Source organism: Piliocolobus tephrosceles, chromosome 2 (assembly GCF_002776525.5).
Source record: "Piliocolobus tephrosceles isolate RC106 chromosome 2, ASM277652v3, whole genome shotgun sequence".
Taxonomy (NCBI): domain Eukaryota; kingdom Metazoa; phylum Chordata; class Mammalia; order Primates; family Cercopithecidae; genus Piliocolobus; species Piliocolobus tephrosceles.
This window is the reverse complement of record NC_045435.1, coordinates 190,329,649-190,353,350: the sequence shown is the minus strand read 5'-3', so window position 1 is coordinate 190,353,350 and position 23,702 is coordinate 190,329,649. Positions and strand designations below refer to the sequence as shown.

Sequence of the window (23,702 nt, the reverse complement as noted above, 5' to 3'; positions counted from 1 at the left end):
AGATAGATAGATAGATAGATAGATAGATAGATAGATAGATAGATAGATAGAAAGAAAGAAAGAAAATTAGGCCAGGTGCCGTGGCTCATGCCTATGATCCCAGCACTTTGGGTGGCCACAATGGGAGGATTCCTTAAGCTCAGGAGTTCAAGACCAGCCTGGCCACCATAGGGAGACCTCATCTTTACTAAAAAAACAAAATGAAAATCAGCCAGGCATGGTGGTACACACCTGTAGTCCCAGCTACTCAGGAGGCTGAGGCAGGAGGATCAGTTGAGCCCAGGAGATGGAGGCAGCAGTGAGCTATGACCACGCCACTGCACTCCAGCCTGGGCCACAGAGCAAGCCCCTCTCTTAAACAATTAAATAATGTTTTAAAAATGAAAAACATAAGGAGTTGAACATGCTTTGTTTTAATGTGATAATAACCCTAAATCCTGTGGGCCGTTCGGACTGCCTGCTGTCTAATTTAATAGACTTTCCCACATCAGTGTAACAGATATTCATAGATTCTTAGCTCATGTCAGAAACACACGTTTCCCAGGCTGCAGGAGGTGATGGAGTAACAAGGGCAGACGTGATGCCTGCCCTGCGAGAACTTGAGTCAGACATATTTGAGGTTTGGAGTGGAACCAGCCATGCAGTAAACACTGACTACAAATGAATCTTGGCAAGGCAGGAATTTTATTGGCATCTCAGTTTTATGGGTTTGAGTTGAATCATCTCAGCCATGTGGTTAATAAATGGGAGATTTATTATTACTGCTGCTCCTGCTAATAATAATAATTTCTACTAATAATAATTTTTAAACCTTGATAGATTGTAATTTTTCCCAGGATGTGCAGCCCTTTGTAACTATCATAACTATCTCATTGATCATTTAACTAAATTGTAACTGCTGGTAGCTGCTGCCTTCCTGCTTGCTGAAGTCACCTGTTCCTTTGCCCCCAACCATCTAAGGGCCTGTCTCCTGACTCTCTGAGCAGACAGGGGCTGGCCCTGAGCTCTGTTCTGCTGTGTGATGGTGGCAAAATCTGTCCAACGCTTTTTCTGTCTCTCTTTTTATTCTGCAGCAGAAGTATTGGGAGGCCCTAAACTGGGAGCAGGTATGGACAATTATGCTGTTTCTCTTCCAGGAGGGACTTCCTATGGCTGGACTTCAGTTCCTGTTCTTGTTAGACCTCCTTAGATGGCTGGACCCATGACACATTCCTTTAGTAAAAAAAAAAAGAATGTCAGGCAAGGCGCGGTGGCTCATGCCTGTCATCCCAGCACTTTGAGAGGCCGAGGTGGGCGGATCACCTGAGGTCAGGAGTTCAAGACCAGCCTGGCCAACATGGCGAAACCCTGTCTCTACAAAAAATACAAAATTAGCCAGGCGTGGTGTCGCATACCTGTAATCCCAGCTACTCAGGAGGCTGTGGCAACTGAATCGCTTGAACCTGGGAGGCAGAGGTTGCAGTGAGCCGAGATCGCGCCATTGCACCCCAGCCTGGGCAACAAGAACGAAACTCCATCTAAAAGAAAAAAAAAGGCAAAATGAGAGGCAAGACTGAGAATCAGTGGGATTTTCAGGGCTCTCTCAGTTCAGAGTTCTTTCTGCTTTGGGGGTATTCAGGTAAGCCCAAGTAATAGGGACCAAGAAGATATGTAACCCCGTGAAGGAACATGGTCTGGAACAGCAGTAGTAGTGGCAGGTATGGCTGTAGTAGCTGTTGCAGTAAACATTTCCAGACATTGTCATTCTGGGACTCTGGGCAGCCGGCTGCTGTCTCCATGCCACCCTTGCCTCCAAGTGACAGGTGGGCATGTTTTGTGACAACTCCCTGTGCCTGTCATCTCCCAGGATTGTTTCTGATATGAAAATGGATCTTTTGCTCAGATTCTCTTCATGCCTGATTTCCAGCAATAATTTTATTATAAAATGAAGTTTTAGGCCAGGCATGTTGGCTCACGCCTGTAATCGCAGCATTTTGGAAGGCTGAGGGGGGCGAATCACCCGAGGTCAGAAGTTGGAGACCAGTCTGGCCAACATGGCGAGATCCCCATCTCTACTAAAAATACAAAAATTAGCCGGGTGTGGTGGTGCGTACCTGTGGTCCCAGCTACTCAGGGTACTAAGGCAGGAGACTCACTTGAACCCAGGAGGCAGAGGTTGCAGTGAGCCGAGATCATGCCTCCAGCCTGGGTGATGGAGTGAGACTGTCTCAAAATACGTAAGTAAATAAATAATGAAATGAAGTTTTAAAACACATTATTCTAGAGAGTCGGAAAATATAGATTCTAAATGTTTTCTAAGATTTGTACCATTTTATTTTTACTTATTTATTTTTATTTTATTTTATTTTTGAGACAGAATTTCACTCTTGTCGCCCAGGCTGGAGGGCAATGGTGTGCTCTCGGCTCACTGCAACCTCCACCTCCCGGGTTCAAGCGGTTCTCCTGCCTCAGCCTCCCGAGTGGCTAGGATTACAGGCGCCTGCTACCACTGTGGTAATTTTTTGTATTTTTAGTAGATATGGGGTTTTGCCATGTTGGCCAGGCTGGTCTTGAACTCCTGACCTCAGGGGATCCACCCACCTCGGCCTCCCAAAGTGTTGGGATTACAAGTGTGAGCCACCGTGCCCAGCCTATTTATTTTTTGAGATGGAGTTTCACTCTTGTTGCCCAGGCTAGAGTGCAATCGCACAATGTCAGCTCACTGCAACCTCTGCCTCCCAGGTCCAAGCGATTCTCTTGCCTCAGCCCCCCAAGTAGCTGGGATTAGAGGCGCCTGCCATTACACTTGGCCGATTTTTGTATTTTTAGTAGAGATGGGGTTTCACCATGTTGGCCAGGCTAGTCTCGAACTTCTGACCTGAGGTGATCTGCCCGCCTTGGCCTCCCAAACTGCTGGGATTACAGGCGTGAGCCACCGCGCCCGGCCTGTACTAGTTTGAAGAGCTCACTTGATCAAAGCGATAGGTTTCTGTTTGCCGGCAGCTGAGCTGGTCAGGGTTGGCAAGAAGAATTCTTAGCAGCCATTCAAGAAGCTAGAGCTGGCCGGGCGCGGTGGCTCACGCCTGTAGCACTTTGGGAGGCCAAAGGGCGCGGTGGCTCACGCCTGTAGCACTTTGGGAGGCCAAGGTGGGCGGATCACAAGGTCAGGAGATCGAGACCACGGTGAAACCCCATCTCTACTAAAAATACAAAAAATTAGCCGGGCGCAGTAGTGGGTGCCTGTAGTCCCAGCTACTCAGGAGGCTGAGGCAGGAGAATGGCGTGAACCCAGGAGGTGAAGCTCGCAGTGAGCCGAGATCGCGCCACTGTACTCCAGCCTGGGGGACACAGCAAGACTCCGTCTCAAAAAAAAAAAAAAAAAGAAGCTAGAGCAGTGGTTCTCAATCATCAGGGCATCTAAGAATCACCCTAGGAGCTTGTAAAAACGCCAAACCTTAGGTCTCAACCCCCCACCCAGGGGCTAGGGTGGGCCCGGCATCCATGTTTTTAGCCAGCACAGCCTGGGTGCTTCTGGTGGGGCTGGTCAAGAACACACTCTGAGAACAATGACCTTGGTCTCAGGCCTCTGCTTAGAAACAGTTTTCATCAAAGAGCACGCTGGCCATCCTCAGAGAACAGAACAGGGTCCCACTTCTTTCACTGGGCAGGTGGGTCCCGCAGGCTGAGGGGCCTAGTGAGCTCTTTGATTTGGGATCTGAGAATGTCAGAAAGGAATCTGGTTAAAGGGGTCCAGCCAAGTCTGCGACTGCAGGTTAATGAGATGTTCACACTGGAAGTGGCTGGCAGCCCCAGACAGGTACAGGGGATAAGCTGCCCAAACGCAATCACTGCAGGGACACTGAGAATCAGGTGGTCTTTTTAACATGATGGCTTTTAAAGTTGCCAACTATTAGTACTCGATTCAGTTATCAGTAAATCACTAACAAACTGGGCTCTTTATTTCTGTCCAAAACAAAGTCACAATTTGTGTTTTATCATTGGCATGGCATGGCCATTATGTCGGTGGCTCACGGAGCCTTCAGGATCTTATCTGGGACCTCTAAGGACTGGAATGTTTGATTCAGCTTCAGTTGGAGCAGCTGTTCGAGCATCTTTCTTGGAGGGCATGTCCATGCCTGGGTCTATCATCTCGTCCAAATAGGTCATCTGCCCAGGCAGACACATCCTGTGTCACCTTTGCTTCTTGTTTCCTGGTACTGTCAAATGTGACCCTGTGCCTCAGAATCATCATAGACGCTCAGAAATGGGAGAGAGCTTCTTATTTAGTTGCTGATCCAATACCACAGCATACACATGGGGAAACTGAGGCCTCCAAAACGGAGGCAAATTAGTGACAGGAGGAAGACTTGAGCCCAATCCCTACTGGCCTCCATGGCTGGAACTTCAAAGGTAACACTAAGGATCCCCGTGGGCTCTTATCCATCACCTTAGAACAACAGACAGCTTCGTCAGTGCTTCGGTGCCCGCTTGTTTTAACCCTTCACTTATTCCTGCAAATTTCAACTTCCCAAACTCAGCTGAGTCGGTGATGAAATATTCACTGGCAGTGCCCCCCACTCTGAATTGGGTGTTAAGTGATGACAAGTCTACGGAGCCTCAGGTTTAGAGGAAACACCATGTAGGAGGCAGGAGTGAACCTTTGCTCTGTTCCTGTGGAGCTCCTCACCTACCTGAGACAACAAGGCAGACGTCCACATAAACGCCAGGGCTGTCCGTGCTCAGGGGCAAATCTGTGGAATAGGTGGTACAAAGAGAGGCAAGTGAGCGCCCAGTGGGCTAACACAGTCAGGAAGGCTTCCTGGAGGAAGAGGTATTTACCTGGCCCATAAAGAATAGGTTGAAGCGGCCAGGCGCGGTGGCTCAAGCCTGTAATCCCAGCACTTTGGGAGGCCGAGACGGGCGGATCACGAGGTCAGGAGATCGAGACCATCCTGGCTAACACAGTGAAACCCCGTCTCTACTAAAAAATACAAAAAAAAAAACTAGCCGAGCGAGGTGGTGGGCGCTTGTAGTCCCAGCTACTCGGGAGGCTGAGGCAGGAGAATGGCGTAAACCTTGTAGGCGGAGTTTGCAGTGAGCTGAGATCCGGCCACTGCACTCCAGCCTGGGCGACAGAGCGAGACTCCGTCTCAAAAAAAAAAAAAATAGGTTGAAGCTAGCTAGGCATGGTGGCTCAAGCCTGTAAGCTGAGCACATTGGGAGGCTGAGGTGGGAGGACTGCTTAGGTCCAGGAGTTCAAGATCAGCCTGGGTAACATTGCAAGACTTTACTAAAAATTAAAAACTTAGCCAGGCATTGTGGTACACAACTGTAGTCCCAGGTACTTGGGAGGCTGAAGCAGGAGGATTGCTTGAGTCTAGTAGTTTGAGGCAGCAGCGAGCTATGATTGCACCACTGTACTCCAGCCTGGGTGACACAGCAAGACCTCGTCTTAAAAAATAAAAAAGGATTAAGTTTGCCTGGTTTTTTTCCAGGAATGAGGTAGGCATGGAGTCAGGACAAGGAGAACGTGACTCAGTCTCACTAGATAAGGACTTGGTAGAGGCAAAGAATAGTGGAGAAGGAGGGTGGGAAGGAAGGTGGAGCTGTTATATGGAGGGTGGTTGTTCATTCGTTCCTTGATTTGAAGTTATGCTTGCCTCCTCAGCTCCTAGAAACACAGGCCTGGGCAACTTGGCCTTCCCCTTTTGTCCTTGTCTGTGCCTGGATCATGAGAACCAGAATTGGAGCTATTGTTTGGGTCGGGGGTCATCACAGATGAGAAGCAGCGATCTGTTCCACCCAGGTGCTCTTCGTATCTTTTCTCCACAGTGGGACCCTGAAGATGTGAACCTCGAAGGCAACAAAGACAAGGTGGAGCTGCTCAGATCCCAGGTGCGCCGGGACTCTGGGAGGCCCGCACACCTGCGCAATGACGATTAACACCTTCCGGAGCCGGCTCTTCAGCTCCGAGCCCAGGGTCAGGAGCTTGTTGGGTAACACAGCAGGAATCAATCCGCACTGACACCGTGGCAGGAACTGAAGCTGCCCTGGAAAGTGAGGAACCAGGAGCCGTCACTGAGTGTGGCTGGTCTACGTGGAGCCACGACTTTGGGAACTGCGGACAGACCTGGATAGGCCCAGTGTTTGTTCTGAAGATGACAAGTTCACAGACAGCTCTTGCTTTGTAAAGATAATCCAAAGGACATTAGACCCGCTTTTCCTTTTTCCCTTTATTCCCTTGAGAGTCAGCCATAAACTGAATGCCTGCTAGGTTCCAGGAATGAGTTCACCTAACAAATAGCGAATGTGTTTGGTTGGATCTCAGCAGAGCTCATTCTACAAGACCTGGCTGAGCCAGATGAGACGGGTGGGGCCTGTGCCGGGCAGCCCTGGGTCACACACACGAACCAAGACCTGGCTTCGGCCCCCATCACCCACTTGAGTTATCTGCTGAAAGTTATAGATAGGACTGCGTGGCCAGCCAAGTGTTTGTGAGATCACTGACACTGCAAAAACAAAGCAAACTGCTCCGGGTACCAGGACTTCCTCCAACCTAGCAAGGTGTGTGCTGAGGCGGGGTTTGCAGGTGAGGGGTCTGTATGCTTCAGGAACTAAGTAAATGCTTGCAGAGGATAAGAGGCATGATGGGAGGTGTTCAAGCACAGCAATCCCATTTAGGGGTTATTTTGATACTGCGATGAATGAGGGGAAGGGCGCACGGAATGGGGCTAAGGTGGGAGCAAAGACGGGTGGATAAATTTTTTAAATAAATTCAAGTATGTCACTGTGGAGTGCAGTGGTGAGCATGAATCCCTGCACAGGCACAGAAGTCAGCCACTAGAGGAACTGGAGAAATGCCAAGCAACACAGTTTTGCTCCGGGCTGGCCCACAGCCGCCTGTGTAACTCGGCTACAGCAGCCCAGTTTCTCCTGAGGGGTAGGACAAGTTCCAGCAGCACAAAGGGGGTCCCTTGGGGAAGCAGCTTGGTTCTGCAGGTCTCTGCATAGATCCTAATCCCCCGGGTGACCTCTGAGCTACAAGTGATCTTAAAGCCACCTTATTTATCCCCTTTATCTAAACTGTGTTGGTCCCTGGTTGTCTTGGAAAGTTTGCTGAAGTCAGCTTTGCTTTGTGATGTTAACCACGGAAGCTGTACTTCCAGGGAAGAGGAAGATTTGAATGGAGGCCCAGGATGCAGGGAGAAAAGAGTGTTCAAAGAGATGAAAGAGTACAGAGGGCTGGATGCAGGGAAAAGTGGGAGCTAGCAAGAAAGAATCGGAGATGGCCAGAATGGATGATGCAGTGTGGGCTGTAGGGGTGGCAAAGAGGCTGAAAAGGAACCAGACCGTGGAGGCTGGTGAGTCAGTGCTTGGTTCTGTGGCCAACTGGTAGCCATGGAAGATACCAGAGTAGGAAAGTGACTTGCCTCAGGAAGGCCACAACTGATTGGTGAGTTTTTCATCCCTACGGCTACAACCTTCCAGGAAGCAGAAATATAGTCATGGATGCAGAATGAACATGGGAACAGGTTTCATCTAGAGCACTGAGTGGTAACAGCAGGGCAGAAGAGCGTATCTTTAGAAGGCGGAAAGCATGGGGATAGGATGACCTCTGGAGTCTGCCTTTAGCACATCCTCTGTCTTGAGGGAGCTCTGGATCATGCTCCCTAGGGCAGCAAAAATTGGTTGGATCCAGGTGAAAGTGGCCATTCATCCAAGAACATCAAATGATCTTGGCCAGGTGCAGTGGCTCATGCCTGTAATCCCAGCACTTTGGTAAGCTGAGGCAGGCAGGTTACTTGAGGACAGGACTTCAAGACCAGCCTGGCCAACATGGTGAAACCTCATCTCTACTAAAAATACAAGAAATTAGCCAAGCGTGGCGGCTCGCACCTGTAGTCCCAGCTACTCGGGAGGCTGAGGCACAAGAATTGCTTGAACCCAGCGGGTGAAGGTTGCAGTGAGCCGAGATCGCACCACTGCACTCCAGCCTAGGCAACATAACAAGACTGTCGCAAAAAACAACAAAAACCCTGCTGACTTGAGTAACACAAACTACCTAAGGTCCGGCTATTACCTGTCTCCCTAGATTCCATTAGCCCAGCCTCCTCCCTTCACAAACTGGTTCCTGTCATCATGGTCCCAGCTTGTCTTAGGGTGTCTCAAGCCTCTTCATCCACAGTGACCTACCAAACTGGGAATTTTGGAAGCGAGGTGTGGCTTCACTGTTCAAGGAGAATCTTCCTGTGTGCAAAGCTCTAGAACACTGGAGCCTTTGTGAGGAGGTGCCAATTAAAATGCCTTTCTCCTAGTAGGAGGGGGCCTCTGTTGCAGCTTTTGTTTCCAGTCGTTAGAACAAGAGGGCAGTGGGAGCAACTTGCCCTGATGACCCAGTGAGCAGTGCAAGCACTTACCTCCATGGGGGCGGGGCTTGGAAACAAATGATGTCATCATCGGCTCACTCATCTGGAGACCTGTAATATCGTCTGGTTGTGCTGCCTATCATCTGTGTGGCTTGGGGCATGTTACCTAACCTTTGTGAACTCCTTAGGCAGACTAAGAATAATACCAACCTAGAAAGCCTGTGGTGAAGACTAAGTGAACATGTATGAAAAGGCAAACATAATACCTATTCAATGTAGACTTTGAAGAGGGATTAGTTCCCCAGGCTTTCTGCACAGATGTACTGAAAGACAGTAACCAAATCATCAGACCTACAGATGGAAGAGATTTCAGAGGTCTGAATTCCCTTAAACACAACCCCAATTAGTGATTATCCCGTCCCTACTTAAGTTCTCTGAAAAAAAAAGGATTTCAGTTGCCAAAGTCTTTATCATTTAGCAAGAGCTCTGCTAAGATTATTATTATTATTTTTAGATGGAGTTTCACTCGTTGCCCTGGAGTGCATTGGCACGATCTCAGCTCACTGCAACCTCCGCCTCCCAGGTTCAAGTGATTCTCCTACCTCAGCCTCCCAAGTAGCTGGGATTACAGGCTCCCGCCACCATGCCCTGCTAATTTTTGTATTTTTAGTAGAGACAGGGTTTTGTCATGTTGGCCAGGCTGGTCTGGAACTTCTGACCTCAAGTGATGCACGTGCCTCAGCCTCCCAAAGTGCTGGGATTACAGGCACGAGCCACTGCACCTGGCTAAGATTTTCTTAAAAGCCTGTCTAGATCCTAAAGAACCAATCCCCTTATCTCCCTCCCTCAGTATGATGAAGAGGTTTATGAGCATCATTTGAAGACACATTCATATTGTGTTTCTTTCAAAGGGGTATAAGCTCCTAGAATAAGAAGAGGCACTGGGCCTTGGCCCAGCATGGCTGGGCTCCAGCTCCCAGGTCTGATTCAGTGTGATCTTTGTCATTTCCCTTTCTATGTCACAGTTTCCTCATCTGTAAAATGAAAGTTGCGCCTGATTTTTTTCATATTTTTCTCTTTTATGAATGTGCCAGTTTGTTTCCCACAGAATACTGACATCTTTATAAACTGTCAAGAAAGAGACATTATAAAGACAAATTTCAGGTATACTTTGAAAATAGGCTTCATTATATAACATATACTTCTTTCTGTCTGGATTTTACTATCCACTTAAAAACCTGCATTAATTACTAAGGAAAAGGCTAGAGGAGACTTCTATCTCCAGAATAATTTTGCAACAATTCCAAGATTTTCTGCACTTCTTTTTCTGTCCCTTAATTGGCCTCCTCCACATTTTCCAACTATGCAGGTATTGGCTCTACTCTCTTCGACTTTACATTGTTTTCGATGCTTTTGCAAGGAGACTCTGCCTTGAATGAACCCAAGATATGGTGCAATGTTGAGGAAGATCTCCAAGGTTACACATGCCGCAGGCCCAAAGGTATCATCAGGTGAAAGGGACGACCTTAGAGATGAAAGAAGTTCAAGGAATGGTGCTACATTAAATGACTTAGCATTAGAAAGCATCTCCTTTGCTTTTTCTTTCACCAACCCTGAAAGCCAAATAAGGCACTGGGCATTGAGGACTTCTTTTGAGCAGAAAGTTATTCTTCAAGAGTCTCTCTTAATCTGTCGCCTGGAGAACTCTGCACACTGTCCCAATTCCGTCTGAATTTTCCATCGGCTGCCAGGGTTCGTAGCAGAGGGCTCGGGTCTTCTCGTCCTCTCCTCAGGGCCTGGCAGCTGTCACTACCGTGGAGTCGGTCCAGTTCCCAGAGTCGGGGGCGGTGCCTTTCCCATTTCAGTTGCCAGGAGACTCATCCACGATCGTGCCAGAGGGGCAGCGAGTGGTCTCCTCGAACTGCGGGGGAGAAAGGAACCACTGTTGGCACGGGCCAGACTGAACGCCGGCTCCCACTGCCTACCTCCTGGGAGCTGCAGCCGCCGCCATCTTGCGCCCTATCACCAGCACCGCTGGGGCGCTTCGGGAAGAAGGGAATAGCGGTTCCGCGCGTGCGCACTCCGCAGCCACCGCCTCCCGCGAGGAGCGAGAGTCCCGCGGCCCCGCCCCGCCGCTCCGAAGCCGCCGCCGCCGCCGCACCCCGCAGGCCGGGGTATGTGCCCGCAGCCCGCGGCGACCCAGCCGGGAAAGAACTGCTGAGGGCGTCTCCGTAGTTCAGTTTTGGTTGGTTGGTTTGAGACAGAGTGTCTCTCTGTCGCCCAGGCTGGAATGCGGCGGCGCGGTCCCTGCCCCCTGCAGCGTCCGCCTCCCGGATTCAAGCGATTCTCCAGCGACTGGATAGCTGGGACTACAGGCGCGCGCCGCGACGCCTGGCTAATTTTTGTATTTTTAGTGGGGACGGTGTTTCACTATGTTGGTCACGCTGGTCTCGAACTCCTGACCTCGTGATCTGCCGCCTCGGCCTCCCAAAGTGCTGGGATTACAGGCGTGAGCCACCACGCCCGGCCCACCCCCACTGGGTTTTTAAGGAGATAACTACAAGGTCATTTTACGGTTCGTAGTGTGCTTCAGACCTCCCAACAACCTAACGGTGTATTAAAAACCTTTTTTGAGATAAAAATAGTGGAAGTACATGGTTTAAAAAAAGAAAATCAGATTGCACCAAAAGGTTTATGATGAAAAACAATAATATTCTGTCCCTTTGCCTCCAAGAGACTCCTTTTTAAAAACTTTTGGGCTGGGCGCGGTGGCTCACGCCTGTAATCCCAACATTTTGGAAGGGTGAGGCGGGCGGATGATCATCTGAGGTCAGGAGTTTGAGACCAGCCTGGCTAACATGGTGAAACCCCGTCTCTACCAAAAATACAAAAATTAGCCGGGCGTGGTGGTGGGTGCCTGTAGTCTCAGCTACTTGGGAGGCTGAGGCAGGAGAATCGTTTGAACCCGCGAGGCAGAGGTTGCAGTGAGCTGAGACAGCACCATTGCACTCCAGCCTAGGCAACAAGAGCAAAACTCTGTCTCAAAAAAAAAAACTTTTCTCCGTTCTGGCAGTTGTCTCCATTAGGTTTGATTTGGAACTTGCTTTCCAGCTACAAGGTTCTTAAGATCATACTTGCTTTTCCTGAGCTGCGTTATCTTCAGCTTCCATTATACAGGCTGATGAGGCTGAGTAGCAGGGCAGGGCCACTGGCGTACTGAGAAATGGATGGTCCCTGTCTTGGCATCCGAGGGTTATGTGGCGTGCCTCGCGCCAGGACCTCCTTGGCCATTCGGCTGTTCCCGAGCTAGAACCCGGCTTCTGAGCCCAGCACGCTCCAACAGCAGCCTGCGTGGTCCACGCCTCTGCTCCAGACTTGACCTTTCCCTTCGGCCTTCCTCCTACAGGTGTCTCCGCACTTGGAATCTCCAGGGGAAATCTGAGGGATGATCTAAACCCACAGGTGGAACAAGGGATGACATACACGGCGGCCACCACCATCTTCCCCAAGGACAGCCTGGCCATGGATGAAAAGGGCCGTTTCGTGGGCCTTACCTTCTGCTAGCGAGTATAGCGTAAAAGCTATGATACTCAAATACAGACTCTTACGCTCCACCCCGGAGGATCCCCTAGGTCTGGACAGGGCTTGGGAAGCTTAACAAGCTCCTCAGGCGATTCTGTTACAGCTGATCCAGGACCACCGTTTGAAAAAAGCTGTCCTTGGGATATTCCCTTATTTATTTATTTTTTCCATCTCTTCCTGCTATTTTGTTATCAGTTTTTAATACAGAGACGGAGTGTCACTATGATGCCCAGGCTGGTCCCAACCTCCTGGGCTCCAGAGATCCTCCTGCCTGGGCCTTCCAAAGTGCTGGGATTACAGGCATGAGCCACCACTCCTGCCGGGAAATTACTTTTAAAACAGATCTATTTGTATGAGATGTTCTCACAAAACTACTTAGAATAGCAAAAACAAAGAAAAAAGAATAAAAAAAGAAAAAAAAGAAGAATAGTGACAGTTCCCAAACCCCACTGTTGGGCAGAATTAAAATACTTTTTAAAGATAATTTTTTTTTTTTTTTTGAGATGGAGTCTCTGTTGCCTGAGCTGGGGTGCAGTGGTGCCATCTCAGCTCAGGGCAACCTCTGCCTCCTGGGTTCAGGCGATTCTCCTGCCTCAGCTTCCCGAGTAGCTGGGACAACGGGCATGCACACCGCCATGACCGGCTAAATTTTGTATGTTTAGTGGAGACGGGGTTTGCCATATTGGCCAGACTGGTCTGGAACTCTTGAGCCCGAGTGATCTGCCCTCCTCAGCCTCCCAAAGTGCTAGGACTACAGGCATGAGCCACCACACCCGGCCCAAACCTTATGCTTTAATGAAGACATGATATTTTGCCATTAAACCTAAAATATCATAGAACCATGGATTGAGGAACAGACATGAATTACCTTGAAATCATCTACTGCAGTGCCTGAGTGGCTTTTGCCTGTTCTCACAGCATGAATTCCCAGTTCTCACACAGAAAAAAAAAAAAAAAAATTATGAAAGATAATGTCAGCTAATAGGCCGGGCACAGTGGCTCACGCCTGTAATCCCAGTACTTTGGGAGGCCAAGTGGGGGCAGATTACCTGAGGTCAGGAGTTTGAGACCAGCCTGGCCAACATGGTGAAAACCATCTCTACTAAAAATACAAAAATTAGCCACTCTCCTGTAATCCCAGCTACTCGGGAGGCTAAGGCAGGAGAATTGCTTGAATCTGGAAGGCGAAGGTTGCAGTGATCACTGCATTCCAGCCTAGGCGACAGAGCAAAACTCCATCTCAAAAAAAAAAAAAAAGAGAATGTCAACTAATAAAAGTAGAACACAAGAGAGCTTAAGCCACCATTTGCAATTATAAGAAAAATTTCCATAGATCAGAAAAGTCTTAGAAGTCGTTAGATTCTGTTGTAATGGGATTATGTGGATTTTTATAGTAGATGTTTCCTGACTGTGGAAGCACTTAAGTACATCTTAAGAGAACAGTTCTAGTTTAAAAGAGTCTGCAGGCCGGGCGCAGTGGCTCAAGCCTGTAATCTCAGCACTTTGGGAGGACGAGGCGGGCGGATCACCTGAGGTTGGAGTTCGAGACCAGCCTGACCAACATGGAGAAACCCTGTCTCTACTAAAAATACAAAATTAGCTGGGTGTGGTGGTGCATGCCTGTAATCCCAGCTACTCAGGAGGCTGAGGCAGGAGAATTGCTTGAAGCCAGGAGGCGGAGGTTGTGGTAAGCCGACATCACACTATTGCACTCTAGCCTGGGCAACAAGAGTGAAACTCCGTCTCAAAAACAAAAAAGGGCTAGGCACAGTGGCTTATGCCTATAATCCCAGCACTTTGGGAGGCCGAGGCGGGTGGATCACCTGAGGTCAGCAGTGCAGTTCGAGACCAGCCTGGCCAAAATGATGAAACCCCGTCTCTACTAAAAATACAAAAATTAGCCGGGTGCGGTGGTGGACGCCTGTAATCTCAGCTACTTGGGAGACTGAGGTAGGAGAATTTATTGAACCCAGAAGTCAGAGGCTGCAGTGAGCCGAGATTGCACCACTGCACCCCAGCCTGGGCAACAGAGTGAGACTCTGTCTCAAAAAAAAAAAAGAAGTCTCACAGTCGGCCCCATCATGAGATGGGGTCTCCACACATCACCACTGTTGCCAGCAGAGGACCCTGAAATTCTAGGCCTTTGCAAGGAAAGAGCTGGTTACTGGAGACTGCTCTTTAAGCAGCTTCCCAAATGTGGCTGGATTCTGAGCTGACTAACTGTCGTATGATTTCAGGCCACAAAGGGTGGATAAATTCCAGTTTGTCTGGTACTGAGAAAAAAATAGGCCCTATATCTTAGACAGCCCTGATAAGGTGCCTCCATGGATATGAGTAATGGTCAGACCCAGGGGATGACCCAGGACTCAGAAAGCTGGACAATGGAAAGTCTGGGGCACTGTGACAAGGAAATTCTTCCCCTGAATTGCCTTTTCCTATTGAGATAAGATAGTACACAATAAAGCGCCAGGCTCAGAAGTGCTGCTGCCAATCCCAGCCAGAGCAGCCAGCACTCAGCCCTGAGCTGAAGCACATCAGTGCCTGGGGCTGTCCGCACCTGTGTGGTCTTCAGAAGGCCAGCTCTGGTGGGGGCAAGTCCTGACTCCCACCACTCACCAGCTGTGGGACTCCAATTCTTGCTCGTAAACAAAAGAAAGAAAGAAAAAAGTGTACTCCTCTTCTACCTGCTTTACTCTGTGGTGGCTCCAAAAACTAAAAACCATGCCGGGCATGGTGGCTCACGCCTGTAATCCCAGCACTTTGGGGGGCTGATGTGGGCGGATCACCTGAGGTGATCAAGACCAGCCTGGCCAACATGGTGAAACCCCGTCTCTACTAAAAATACAAAAATTAGCTGGGCATGGTGGCAGGTGCCTGTAATCCCAGCTACTCGGGAGGCTGAGGCAGGAGAATCACTTGAACCCAGGAGGTGGAGGTTGCAGTGAGCTGAGATCGCGCCATTGCACTCCAGCCTGGGCAACAAGAGTAAAACTCCATCGAAAACACACACACACAGAAAAAAAACTAAAAGCAAACCCTGAAAGGGCCTTTCCACTCCCAAATGCTATAAAGGTATCAGGTTATTATTACTTCCTCAGTATGAAGCAGTTAGTTTTGTAGATTCTCCCTCTTTTTTTTCTTTTTTAAGACACAGGGTCTGGCTATGTTGCCCAGCTGTTCTCAAACTCCTGGCTCAACGATCCTCCCAGCTTAGCTGGCCTAGTAGCTGGGACTACAGGCACGTGCCACCCAACCCAGGTGCACCCCCTGTTTTAGGTCTAGTTCCATATTTCTTTAAAAGTCATCAGGATGTCTTTTAGGTCCTGAGTACATTTTTATTATGAGATTGTGTAAGTAAAGTCCTTTGAACTCTGAGGAGACAGGATTGAGATACCTTAGATGCTCCACTGTCTCCTGAGTGAGCAGAGTGGCAGAGGCTGTTACCCTTTTAATAGCACCTTAACCGGGAAGTAGAACCCTGTAGGCAAGCAGTGACTCACAGACACTGTCACGAATGAGTCAGCGTCCCAGCCGGGCAGGGGCTGGCAGCCTCCTACTTCAAAGGGTGGGAAGCAAGGCCTAGGCTCAGTGCTGGATATTGGTCTTGTCACATTAGGGGCGGCAGCAAAGAGCCCACAGAGTGGAACGAAGCTGATGCCTTTGGATTGGTCTTCAAGGGGAGAGGACTGAGCTAACGGGCATGTGATACAGAGAAAGGCTGTAAGTGAGGGTAAGGGAGAGCTTTCATGTGGCCCTGTCTGAGCTGCAGTGGTTGCAGGAGTCATTATTCCCTGTTACTGGAGTAATTCCAACACAGCCTCACCGCACCTATAAAGATGTTTTGGGCCGGGCATGGTGGCTCACACCTGTAATCCCAGCACTTTGGGAGGCCAAAATGGGTGGATCATTTCGGGCTAGGAGTTTGAGACCAGCTTGGCCAAGATGATGAAACCCCATCTCTACTAAAAATACAAAAATTAGCCGAGTATCGTGGTGCACACCTGTAATCCCAACTACTTGGGAGGCTGAGGCAGGAGAATCGATTGAACCCAGGAGGCGGAGGCTGCAGTGAGCCAAGATGACACCACTGCACTCTACCATGGGAGACAGAGCAAAATTCCATCTCAAAAAAAAAAAAGATAGTTTGGGGAAGCTGTTACCATTGACCAGAGAGTTGGATCAGATGGCATATCAGGGCTTTTTCAATGTTAAAGATCTGAGCTATGGGGCTGATGTGGTGGCTCATGCCTGTAATCCCAGCACTTTGGGAGGCTGAGGCAGGCCGATCACGAGGTCAGGAGATCGAGACCATCCTAGCTACCACAGTGAAACCCCGTCTCTACCAAAAATACAAAAACAAATTAGCCAGGTATGGTGGTGGGTGCCTGTAATCCCAGCTACTTGGGAGGCTGAGGCAGGAGAATGGCGTGAACCTGGGAGGTGAAGCTTGCAGTGAGCCGAGATCACACCACTGCACTCCAGCCTCGGTGACAGAGCAAGACTCTGTCTCAAAAAAAAAAAAAAAAAAAAAAAAATCTGAGCTATTTTTGCCTCACAATGAACTTGCATTAACCCACCTTCTGCCTAGTACCCACAATCTGAGCTTTTTTTTTTTTTAATTTTTTAGAGAGAGAGGGTCTTGCTCTGTTGCCCAGGCTGGATTATAGTGGTGCAATCATAGCTCACTATAACCTCAAATTGCTGGGCTCAATTGATCCTCCTGCCTCAGTCTCCAAAGTAGCTAGGACTATACAGGTGCATTCCACAACACCTGGCTAACTTTTAATATATATATATTTTTAAATGGAGGCTCACTCTGTCACCCAGGCTGGAGTGCAGTGGCATAATCTCAGCTCACTGCAACTTCCACCTCCGGGGTTCAATCGATTCTCCTGCCTCAGCCTCCTAAGTAGTTGGGACTACAGATGCTCGCCACCACGCCTGGCTAATTTTTGTAGTTTTAGTAGAGACGGGATTTCACTACGTTGGCCAGGCTGGTCTCGAACTCCTGACCTCAGGTGATCCACCCACCTCAGCCTCCCAAAGTGCTGGGATTACAGGCGTGAGCCACCGTGCCTGGCAACTTTTAATTTTTTGTACAGATCGGGGTTTCACTATGTTGCTAAGCTGGTTTTGAATTCCTGGCCTTAAGGGCTCCTCCTGCCTTGGCCTCCCAAAGTGTTGGGATTACAGGCGTGAGCCATTGCACCTGGCCCTTTTGGAGCTTTAGCCTCCTCAGCTGCAAAATGGGATTATTAATATCTACCCTAGTTATCTCACAGGGTTGTAATAAGGATCAACAATGATAATAAAAGATTCCTGGTAAAATCATGCATGTTGTTCACACGTTTCTCTCAGTATCTGTGATCCACAGCTAGACAGGTGACCGGGTGAGTACCTGGACCGGCTGTCCCATGGGTCAGAGTAAAGATCCCATTTACTCATGGGGTTGGCATTAAATCACATTTCACTGGCCATCCCCCGAACATGGTTACTGCTTTGCCCTTTGGCTTCTCTGTCCCTCTGCCTTCAGTCCTCCCATCTTCCTTTCCCTTATGGTCATTGGACTGACTCTTTCTGATGGGTTACTATGGCCAAGGCACCCTGCTGGGGCCAGGGGAGCATGGGAATAACTCCCAGTGCTTGTCTGCAAGGGCATCTCAGCCCTGTAGGGAAAGCGCAGTGCCCAGGAGGAGAGGCCAGGAGGAGGTGGAGGCCAGACAGGGGAAGTGTTCACAAGAAGACATGGCTTCAAGGGCCTGGCTTTTAAGACCAGGTGATGATTCTCCAAGTAGAAAAGGCAGGGGGAAGGGTAAGAACAGAGTGCCTGGATGTTTGCTTGTCTGTTCCAGGCCTCACCCAGCTCCTTCCTTGGCACATTCTCTTGCCTGTTGAGCAATGTCCGCTGTGTGACAGGAGAGGAGTTCTGCTCAGGTCTCGCATGCAGCTTCTTTCTAAGCAAGAGAATTTGAAAATTAGAAGTTGTTGTTGGAAATGAAACCACCATTGCAAAACTCTAAGTGAGACAGTGAAAGAGACTTGACCTAACCAACTCCATCTTGCTTCTAATCTCCAAGCTGTCCTTGTTCATTCCTGGGCAAAGATGAACTCACTTTGAGATTAACTTGGTTTATACATTAAAACAAAGACGACAGCAGCCCTTTCCCAAAACAAACCTCCTACTTGCCTGGGAACCAGACTGTCTTTGTAGGACTAACAAATTAGCCAAGAGATTAGAAATCATGGTTCAGGAGTCATGGGGCTGGAGGCTACAAGATTCTGACCCTCCCTAAACTGCTCCTAAGGTCAGTGCTCGAGATATTTTGCAGATTCTGCCCTTGACGGGTCAGCTGGCACCAGCTGGATGGATGAACTGGCTCATCTGATCTTGTGGCCCCAACCCAGGAACTGACTCAGCGCAAGAGGACAGCGCCGAGTCCCTGTGATTTCATTCCTGACCAATCAGCACTCCCAGCTCACTGGCTTCCCCCAATCCTGACCAATCAGCACTCCCGGCTCACTGGCTTCCCTCACCCACCAAGTTGTCCTTAAAAACTCTGCTCCCCAAATGCTCGGGCAGACTGATTTGAGTAATAACACAACCTCGGTCTCCCGCACAGCTGGCTCTGCGTGGATTACTCTTTCTCTACTGCAATTCCCCTGTCTTGATAAATAGGCTCTGCCTAGGCAGCGGGCAAGGTGAAACAGTGCTGCCTGCTCACTGGGGCCATGCATATGACTGTGAGATAACGCAGTGATTTTCAACCCTGGTTGTACATCAGAATCACCTGTGGTTTGTTTTTGGTTTTGATTTAGTTCAGATTTCCTGGCCCCACTCTTCATGTATTCTGGTTCAATGGATCTGGGATGAGGCCCCCATACTCGGTATGATTTGCTTTCACAAATTTAGAGGGAGAAATAATGTCACAGAATCTTTGTTCTTCCAGTTCTGCACTCAGGAGGGCACATGTTTTATTGCAGGATGCCCAGAATCCCCTATTGAAACCTCCACCTACGCTGAGTTTTCTGAGAACCCTAAAGGCTTATTAAGTTCTAAAAAGTGAAGGAGCTGACCGGGCACAGTGGCTCACGCCTGTAATCCCAGCACTTTGAGAGGCTGAGGCAGGCGGATCACCTGAGGTCAGGAGTTCATGACCAGCCTGGCCAACATGGTGAAACCCCATCTCTACTAAAAATACAAAAATTAGCCGGACATGGTGGCAGGTGCTTGTAATCCCAGCTACTTGAGAGACTGAGGCAGGAGAATCGCTTGAACCTGGGAGGCGGAGGTTGCAGTGAGCCGAGATTGTGCCACTGCACTCCAGTCTGGGTGACAGAGCGAGACTCTTTCTCAAAAAAAAAAAAAAAAAAAAAAAAAGCAAAAGAGCTGCCATGGAATTAGTCTGAATTAGTCTGGCTTCCACTCCCAGAAGGGAGAGAATGGATGGTAAGCAGTTGCCTGTTTTTCTTTCCTGTGCCTCATTTTCCTTATCTGTGAAACGAGAAGAAAAGTATTTCCCACCTCATAAGATTGCGGTGAAGGCTGAAAGAGCACAGAGGCCATGACAGGACACAGTAAGTGCTCAGTTAATGACGGCTATTGCCATGAAGGCAGCAAGGCCTCCTGGTTAGAGGTGTGGGCTCCAGAGCTACACTGCCTGGGTTCGCAGACTGGCACAGACTGGCAGCCACTCTAATTGTGTAGCCTTCATGCCTCTATTTCCTTCTCTCCACAATGGGTATAATAATGACTTCCTCACAGAACTGTCATTAAGTGAATTAATAAGTGTAAGGCACGTTGATCAGTGCTGGGCAAGTAACACCAAATAACTATTAGCAGTTATGGTTACCTGTGCTATGACCTCTCACTGCCTCATGGTGTCACTGTCGGTCACTGGTCCTGCCCCGTCCTTAGCTTGTACCCTCCAGCTGCTCCTAGCAGCCTCGCAGGGCAGCTGTGAGCCTTCAAGCAGAGACCACCTCCCCCTACCTCCTGCTAATCCGGGCCAAGGAATCCCTACTTGGGCTCCTAAGTTCACCTATACAGCCCCCTCCTGGGACACCAGCTGGCTCTGGAATGCTGTGTCAGACCCCGTTCTAGCCTCACCAGCACAGCCAGCCAGGACCTCCACGCTCTTGCCCGCTCCTCCCCAGAGATCCACCCCAGGGTCTGCAGCTTTTCTTTGGCCACCTTGGAGCCTAAGGGTCTGAGAGCACCCCTTTCTCCAAACACTGAAGCGATTCGTCTAAAGGAAACGACCACAGTAAGTCCTGGGATCCCCAGTCCCCACTCTGTTCAGATGGCTGCCCTCTGTGCCTCCAAGTGACTTAGCTGGGAGATTTCCTTACCAGGCGTCAACATTACACTTCTGGTGATACCACTGCCTGGGATTCCAAAGCCATTTTTTTGCTTCCTTAGAGAAGCAGGGCGGGGAAAGCCCGCATGTCGAATCTCTGCTGGGAAGCATATTATGTATAACTTAAAAAAAACCCCAGGCATGATTCCAACATGCAGCCAAGGTAGAGAATCACTGCGGTAGGAAGACTGAGACCTAATGAATGGTTATTGAAACACCTGCACAAGCGGGAGGCTGTGCGTGGATTCCCTCGAGGCTGCCATCCCTCGGAACATTTTGATTCTAGAACACTGGCGCTAAGTCAGTGGTTAGAGATCAGCTGGCTCAGTGATTCTCCGGTTCAGCGGGCAGCAGAATCGCCGGTGTGGTCTGTTTCTCATAAGCTTCTCAGGTCTCAGCTCCTGATCGGTGACGCTGATTCCGTCGGATGGGGGTGGAGGAGTGGGAGGAATCCCAGATTGCAGTGAGATGCTGGTGAGGAACCCTGGGCAGGGAGGGTGTGGGCAAGGTGGGCGAAGGGCTGCCTGCACAGTCGTGCCTAGGCAGGGAGTTATGAGAAGCAAGGGCAGCGTCTCGGAGGGGCTCAGAGGTGAGAGAATTGTCCTCAGAAACTGGAAAACGTCGGCAGTTGTCAAAGTTAATTGCCAAATCTCTCTCCAAATCATATATCCCCTGTCTGACTATCAGGGCCTATTTTCAGATGGATGAAAATGTGTGTCCGAAGCAGGAATCCCCAGATCAGAACTCTCTGTGGGAGCGGAGGTGAACCCTTGGGAGTGGAAGCTGGGAAGACAATTGCTGCGGATGGTCGGTGAGGAAAGCCTTGGGCTCCGATGACCTCATGCCTCTTTTCTGTCCCCGGTGGCAGGACACTCCCTTCCCCTCTGCCCACCTCCACCCACAGGCATATCAGACAGATGACCACATGGGAGCACGGGAAAAGTGTTCCCCGTCGATAACACACAGTCTCACGTGCCGCCGCTGCTGCCGCCGCCGTCCGACCTCATCCCCCAAATGTCCCATGACGTCGGGCTGAGCAAGGCAGGGTGAGGTCACCCCAGAGCTCGTGCTCTTTTTCCCTGGAGACCCAGGAATTTTTGAAAAGTTGCATAAGAGCAAACGCCTGGTCATGCCTTGAATTCTTTGTGTGAAACCTTTAGCTCCGGCAGCCAAGCCTCATTTGTCCCCTAATTCACGGTGTGTGACTTTGTGTGTGACTTTGTTTTCTCAGCGGTGTTCACCAGGCGAGGGTAAACAATACTCTCTTATCTCCTCGGAGGGGTCAGCGAGGCAGCCTGATCAGCCGTGAGGCAGGGAGGAGCTGGATCAAACTAGGCTCCAAAGCCACCAGTTCCAGAGCCCACAGCTCAGAAGGGATCTTCCCCCACGGGGACAGTGCATTCCGGCAGAGTGGCCCTGAGGGGTCTCCTTACACCTCAAGTGGTTGTGAGTCCTTCAGAGTTAGTGATAAAGAGCCCAGAGCCTGAGATCATCAAAAACAGCCCTTTTCCCCCCACGATCGTGCTCTGCAGCCTCTGACCCTCCCCAGTCTTCTCAGGCCTCCTCCTTGACTAAATATTTGGGAAGTGAAACAATAGCGTCACTAAAGCGGTGGTGGGCAATTACTGGAAAATCACGTGATTGTCCGAATTGAACCAATTTGTCAAAGACCATTTTCCTTTCACTCATCACCTCCCCCACACCCCACGATAAGATAGGGTCCCTGGAGCACAATAATCCTTTCCTGAGATACAATTTAGAGGCTCCTGAGAAAAGAAACAAAAGTGAGGCTAATTTTGGCTTTTCTGAGACTAAAGGAAAAGCACACAGGCAGGCTCTGTCCTGCTCGAGGAAGCCAGGGTGGGCCTCCCTTCGTCCCCCCAGGGTATCTGCTGGGTCACCGGGGGATTTGGAGAACAATGCAAGGGCAGTGAGGGGGAGATGGGAACCAAGTCCTGGCCCTGGCCGTCCTGGCCGTGGCCGCGGTGACCGAAGCCTTGCCTAGGCTCTGAAGAGATCTCTACCACAACAGCCATGGCTTCAGACTTCAACATTCTTTTAACTGCAAATTTCTCACCACCCTTCCCAGCCGAATTATTTTTTATTTTTTTATTTTTATTTTTTTGAGACGGAGTCTCGCTCTTGTCGCTCAGGCTGGCGTGCAATGGCGCAACCTCGGCTCACTGCCACCTCTGCCTCCCACGTTCAAGCGATTCTCCTGCCAGTAGCTGGGATTACAGGTGCCCTCCACCACGCCTGGCTAAAAGTTTCCCCGTAAACCTTTCACCTACTGGCGTTTTGGAGTTTGATGAATATTTACTCATTCTTTCTGTGTGTGCTTAATAACTCTGCGTCAAGCCCAAAGAGGCAGGTATTATTATCTACAGATGGAACTACAGGCTGAAAGGTTGACACTCGTCCAGGTCACACAGTGTGATAATAGCAGAGGCTGCGTCATGGAAACAGAGGTCCTGTTTTCCTGGAAGAAAACGTTTTCACTCTGCTTTCCACCATGACTTAGCTGTTGGGAAGCAGCAGGCCTCACTTCTGGTGAACTCCACTGGGCATGGGGGCACACCTGTCCGAGGTGGCGCCTGCCCTCTCATCATCCCAGGAAGGAGAAGAGACAGTACGTTCTAGACAACACTTCCTCTCTCATGGGCCAGCTCTGTCTGTGCTTCGGGCCCTTCAGTCTCACTCCCGTGTCTCCCAAGCCCTTTCATATCTTGTCCGCTGGTTTTCCCTGCCCTTGTGTTCCAGCTCGAGCTGCCTCAGGCATCCCCAGCTGCACTCCTCCATCCAGAAAGTCAAAGAGGCAGGAGAGCTTTCACCAGAGGGTGGAGGAGGTGATGAGAAGGAAAAATGTTAGGCTTCCCGTTGTCCTGGGGGTCAGTGAGACAGCTGCAGGGATGCTCCAGCATTTCACTGTAGTGTGACAAAGTGGAAACTCCTGCTGGTTCATGCCAAGCATTTCACATCACAACACATGCATGCTTGTGGCTTTCTGTTGACAAAGGGGAGGCAGACTATTTTCATCCAAATCCACGATGTCATGTAGACTTCTTTTTAGCTTTGCTCAGTGCAGAAGCATTTCCGAAGCCCCGCGGTGGTTTCACTACCCCTTTGCAGTCTGCTCGCAATCCGTTTGCGGTCACAGACACTCTGCTTCTGGAAGCCATGCGTCTAGTAGATGGGTGGCAAGCGGAGTGTCCAGTTTAGCCACAGGTCATTGTATGGCCATGCTTTGCGGGTGCAGCGGATGCTTCTCTCTTGGGAAATGATAAACTCCACCCTGTGGAAGGTTATTTGGGCTGATGGAAAATCTAACAGACCGCTTGGCTAGAACAAGCAGGACAGTGAAACCCCTCAGTCAGGCCTGAGCCTTATATATTTTTTATATAAAAATATATATTTTTAT

The 23,702-nt window shown here is 49.7% G+C and overlaps 1 protein-coding gene across 4 annotated transcripts in view; it reads left to right on the top strand.

Annotated features, from left to right (window-relative positions):
- TMEM44 (transmembrane protein 44) overlaps positions 1-12,286 on the top strand; it is a 49,787-nt gene extending 37,501 nt beyond the window's left edge. For 2 of the 4 annotated variants that reach the window (XM_023214771.1, XM_023214768.3), the window contains one exon: positions 5,812-6,766. In XM_023214771.1, the coding sequence (XP_023070539.1) occupies positions 5,812-5,922 (111 nt within the window). In that variant the 3' untranslated portion in view covers positions 5,923-6,766. Of the gene's footprint in view, positions 1-5,811; positions 6,767-11,751 lie in introns of those variants that run through there. The other 2 variants (XM_023214770.3, XM_023214769.3) reach the window with 2 other exon arrangements.
- The last annotated feature ends 11,416 nt before the right edge of the window (positions 12,287-23,702 follow it).